Below are 5008 nucleotides of genomic sequence, written 5' to 3' on the forward strand. Positions count from 1 at the left end.
GCAAGCAAAAGCGCATGCGTACCGGCGCGCGGGCGGACGAGCGATGCTGAAGGCCGGGCCTGTCTGTTCAACTTTCTCGCTGCCTTGCGACTTGCGCGCGCCCCACAGTCTCCCGACGATCTTCACAAGCTTCCAACGCTTCGCAAAAAGCTGCTCAAGGAGCAATCTTCATTGAGCGCCAAACTCAAGACGGGTGCCAAGGATCAGTTGGAAGCTACGCGGGATGGATTGTTGAAGCTTCAAGCTACGAGGAGGGATGTGGCTGGTGTGAGGGAAGCGTTTGGCGAGATAGAAAAGGGCTGCGGAGAGGAGATGAAGGGCAAGAATGCGGGTGGAGGCGCTTTCAGAGTCATATCCGAGGTGAGAGTGGCAGGCAGGCAGGCAGGCAGGCAGGCAGGCAGGCAGGCCGCATACACGCGGTTGTGGCGCGGCGTGGGTGCGGTGCGATGCGATGCGGTACGGTGCGGCGCTCATGCGGTCCCCTGTCCACCTCCCTCGCCCCCGCGCGCGCGCTCAGGTCTCGCAAATTCATCGCAACTTTGTTCAGACGGCCACGATGCTGGATCAATTGGCGGCGCTGCCAAGGAAGATCGAATCTGTCGCTCACCTCCTCGCCATTTCTCGTCGAGATTTATTCGACGGTTGTCCCAACCTGCTAGCGTTGCACTATCACATCTCCAACTTGGAAACCTTTCGAAACGAGACGTTGCAGATGGCAAGGACGTGCTCCTCGGATGTGAGGTTGACGCTGACGGAATATTTCGCCCCGCTGGATGGATTGGTGAGGCAGTTTGAAGAGTATTTGTGGGACTTGGGAAGCAGAGCGTTGGATCTGGCCCGCGAGGATATGGGCGGAGTGGTGGTGCGCTTGGTCAAGGTCATAGAGGTCGAGTCGCGAGCAGACGAAAAGGCTGCGGCCATCAGATTGGCCAAGAAGGCAGGTCTAGAGGGAGCTGCACGCTTCAGGAGCGTCGTTGCCAATGCGCGCGTCATCAAGCTCTACAGACCCAAACTCTTGGAAGCGATGGACAGAGCTACGTTGGAGCTGTTCGAAGAGTGCTGGAAGAGATTCGGGGCATCGGAAGATGGCGGAGATGCGCGCTGCATGGAATTTTTGGAGCATCTGGATTGGATCTACAAGGATCTGGAAGCGGTGCAAGAATTGCTGGTGCCGCTCTTCCCGCAGGAGTACAACATCTTTCGATGGTTCGTCAAGAGCTATCACAAGCATTTGGGCGAGATGCTCACGCAGAGGATCCTCAAGACGGATCCAGAGGCTAGCGCGCTGTTGGAGCTGTACCAATTCTGCCAGTCTTACAAAAAGACGATGACCAAGACGCTCGCGGTGGACGTCAAGTGGATCGAAGAACCGCGCACGTTGCTGGATGGCAAGGAGCAGACGATCATCGACGACTATCTCTCGCTCATCACGCGCAAGATCGACGAGTGGATCGCGAACCTCATGTCGGACGAAGTGAGGACCTTTGTTTCGCGCGACGTTCCGCCGGAAGAGGATGGCGATGGCGTGTACGGCATGCAGTACTCGTCTTTGATCTTTCAAATGATCAATCAGCAAGTCGACTTGTCTGCCGACTCGGGACAAGCCTCGATCCTCGTTCGAGCACTGCAGCACTCGTGCAGCGGTGTGATCTCGACGCAACAAACGTGGAGCAGGGTGCTCGAGACGGAATTCAAGAAGCAACGCGAAGCCAAAAATCCGCAAGATGTAAACGAGGGACTGGTAGAGTATGTGATTGCGCTTGCCAACGATCAGCTCAAGAGCGCAGACTTTGGCGAGAAACTGCTCGCGAGGATGGAAGGGGTGGTGAGCGAAAAGTACAAGCCGGTGGTGAAAAAGAGCTGCGACGATGCGATCAACGGGTACTTGGACGTCAGCAAGAGGTGCACGCAGGTGTTGGTGGATCTGGTATTTGCCGACGTCCGACCAGCGCTCAAGGATTTGTTCACTTTTCCCTCGTGAGTGCGGTTGTGCGCGCGGGGGGGCGAGCAGAAACGAGAAGTTGCGCTTCTTCTGACGCGCGGGGGCGCATTTGTGTGTTGTCCAGGTGGTACACGGGCGAGCCCACCACTGCGATCCTCGAAACGATTCGGGATTACACTTTGGACTACTCTGAGCGCCTCTCGACTGCGCTATTTGATGTGCTGTTGGACGACCTGATGGATCGCTTCTTGACGGCGTATATTGGAGCGCTGAGACGAACCAGCAAACTGCGCATGCCGGACGCGGCGAATCGTATGAGGGAGGATCTGAGGGACGTCAAGAACGTCTTTGGAGCGTTTAGGGAGGCACAAGGCGTGCAGGAGAAGTTGGAAGTGCTGGATCTAGTGTGAGTTGGGGTCGTGAGGATTAAAAAAAAAAAAAAAAAAAGAGGCGCAATCGCAGAGAAGATGCTGATGGCTGGCTAAATGGCTGGCTGACCCTCTACCTCTGCGTCTTTTGCAGCATCTCTATGCTCACGTCGAGCGCTACAATGGTCTTTTTGTCGTACTACAACTTTGCAAAGATGTGCGGACCTCAATTGCCATTCCTGGAAGCCATCATGCGTGCGGTGAGTCCCGGCGGCGCAGAGACGTATCGGCGCCACATCCATCGAACGCGACCTACACTTCGACTAACACCTTTGCCCGCTCGCTCGCTCGCTCGCCTCGGGTGAGGACAGCGGGACGACTTGGAAAAGTCGGACATTTCCTCCATCATGGAGTCCGCTCGACGCAAAGTGACGCAAGAGGGCATGTCGGACAAGCCGGAAAGTCTGATTTCTCGCGTAGAAGCTGCAAACTCTACAGGTCTGCTGGCCGCTTTCGGATTTGGAGGTGGGGGAGGTGGTGGTGGTGGGTCGGCGGGTGTGGGAGCAGCTGCTGCTGCTACGACGACGACGAGCGCCAATCATGGCGTCCATGCCGCCGGCGCTGGCGCGGGTGCGCAGGGCGGATGGACGCAATTGGCGGCCAATGCGCTCGGTGCTGTCGGTAGGAGGGGCTGAGTGAGATTTGGGGGGGAGGGAGGGGCGCACGCAGGACAAGCGGCCCGCGCCGCGCCGCGCCGCGCCGCGCAAACGGACTTGACTTGCCCCCCCCCCCCCCCCCCTCCCTCGCTCGCCCTCCCTTCGTCGGCATCGAATTTGCAGACTGCAAATGTACTTGTATGAATCCTTGTCGTGCGTGCGTGCGTGCGTGCGTGCGCGATAGAGAGAAGGCGTGCTGCTGGAGCCCAGAGATCGCCTCGATCACGTCACGTGAGTGAAAGTGAGATGACGGCGGCATATATGCAAGCCGCGCAAACGCTCGCGTATATATGTAGACGCGGATGCCGCGCGCGACCGCCGCGCGCGACTTGCCCCTCCCCTCCACTCTTGACTCCACTTTTGGCATTTGCGCGCGCGCGCTTGCGAGAGAGAAGGAAGCACTCGCGTGAGTGGAATTGGGCGCGGGGCTGTTCGCTGCGTGCTGCGTGCTGCGTGCTGCGTGCGCTTTTTGCAATCCCCCTCTTGCCCCGCGCCCCCAGCACACGCCAGCCATTCACATGAACTCCCATCTTCCCCCCCGCACTGCATCAATCATCACCGTTTACGACTGACTGACTGAGAGAAGACGATTTGGATGGGTTTGATGGGCAAGGCAAGGCAAGGCAAGGCAAGGCAAAGCAAGCAGGCAGGCAAAATCCACATCGCGAGAAGCGAGAGAAGCTTGCATCTTATCTTGCTGTCTGTCTGTGAAGCCGAGCCGATTTCACACTCGGCGCACCCGCACCCCCATCACTCGCGTCGTACTCCACCCTCTTGAAAGAGGGTTGGGCTGGGCTGGGCTGGGCTGGGCTGGGCGAAAGGGTTGGAAATGTCAAGAGCGCCGAGGGATGCTCCCACTGGAGCACACGACAGGGAGAGGAGCGTGGGCGCGGGCGCGGGCGCGGACGTGGGGGAGGGTGCGGGTGCGGGTGCGGGTGCGGGCGCGGGCGCGGGAGCGGGATGGCAAGGAGCTGATGCACACGAAGAGGATGGCGAGATTTCAACTTTGCGCGCGACGACGACGACGACGACGATGCCTTCGATTGGCGCGCACGACGACGATGATGATGATGATGACGACGATGACGATGACGAGGGCCGCAGCAGCAGCAGCGCATCCACGATGGCGATCGCCGTCGCCCAAGAGGCGGCATCAGAGAGTTCGCGGTCGCGGTCGCGGTGGCCCGCCGACATTGTCGCTTGTCCTTCCTGCTCCAAGTCCATCTCTGCGAGCGAGGTCAATGAGCACTTGGACAAGTGTCTCTCCTTCGAGTCGGCGCACCCGAGCACGAGCGCGAGCACGAGCGCGAGCACGAGCACCTCTGCCAAGACGTCGGAAGATGTGTTCAGCAGGATGATGTCTTCGCAATCCACCGCGCACGCGCACGCGCACGCACCCACACAGCATTCATCTTTGCGCACAGCCAAAGCCCCAGCCACAGCCACAGCCCCAGCCACAGCCCCAGCTCCATCCACCCAGCCTGCTCAGGCGCATTCGCAGGCGCTGCATTGCACCACCGCCGCCACCACACCATCGCGCAGATCATCAGCAATCGCTTCCTTGGCGCATACAGACGCTTCCGCTATTGCGAAACGTCGAAGGCTCGACTCGACGCAGCAGCCGCACCCGCACGCGGATTCCGCAACGATTGTGGAGCAGCATCAGCATCAGCAGCAGCAGCAGCAGCAGCAGCAGCATCAGCAGCATCAGCAGCATCAGCAGCAGCAAAGACAGGCTTTCGCCCCCGCCACTTCATCTTCCGATCCAGCGCCGCTGCCGGTGTCGCAGAGGAGCAAGACGAGAGAGGATACGAGACCTTTGGCAGAGAAGCTCAGACCCGCGTCGTTGGATGATTTCCTGGTGAGTGTGCGCGTTGGGGGTAGGCTAGGGGAGCCGGCGACAAGACAAGAGAAGAGAGAATGCTGCGCATGCGGCAGCCGAGTCTTGATTTTTTTTTTTTTTTTCTTTCTTTTTGGTCTTT

General features: G+C 59.1%; 2 protein-coding genes across 2 annotated transcripts; one reads left to right on the forward strand and one right to left on the reverse strand.

The window, feature by feature from the left end:
- Positions 1-108: 108 nt before the first annotated feature.
- Positions 109-3006, forward strand: IE81DRAFT_327266 (exocyst complex component Sec6; the record flags this gene model as incomplete). Its single annotated transcript, XM_025515065.1, has 5 exons — positions 109-360; positions 518-1977; positions 2067-2348; positions 2465-2570; positions 2682-3006. Coding segments are annotated over 5 exons (2424 nt in total), but the record flags the coding sequence as incomplete, so codon positions are not given.
- Positions 3007-3363: 357 nt separating this feature from the next.
- Positions 3364-4743, reverse strand: IE81DRAFT_355688 (hypothetical protein; the record flags this gene model as incomplete). The annotated part of the gene is made up of 3 exons (XM_025516676.1): positions 3364-4346; positions 4424-4609; positions 4654-4743. 3 exons carry the CDS (start codon positions 4741-4743, stop codon positions 3777-3779), a joined length of 846 nt encoding a protein of 281 aa, XP_025365822.1. The 3' UTR covers positions 3364-3776.
- Positions 4744-5008: the final 265 nt, after the last annotated feature.

This window comes from Ceraceosorus guamensis (assembly GCF_003144195.1).
Source record: "Ceraceosorus guamensis strain MCA 4658 unplaced genomic scaffold IE81scaffold_224, whole genome shotgun sequence".
NCBI classification, from domain to species: Eukaryota; Fungi; Basidiomycota; class Exobasidiomycetes; order Ceraceosorales; family Ceraceosoraceae; genus Ceraceosorus; species Ceraceosorus guamensis.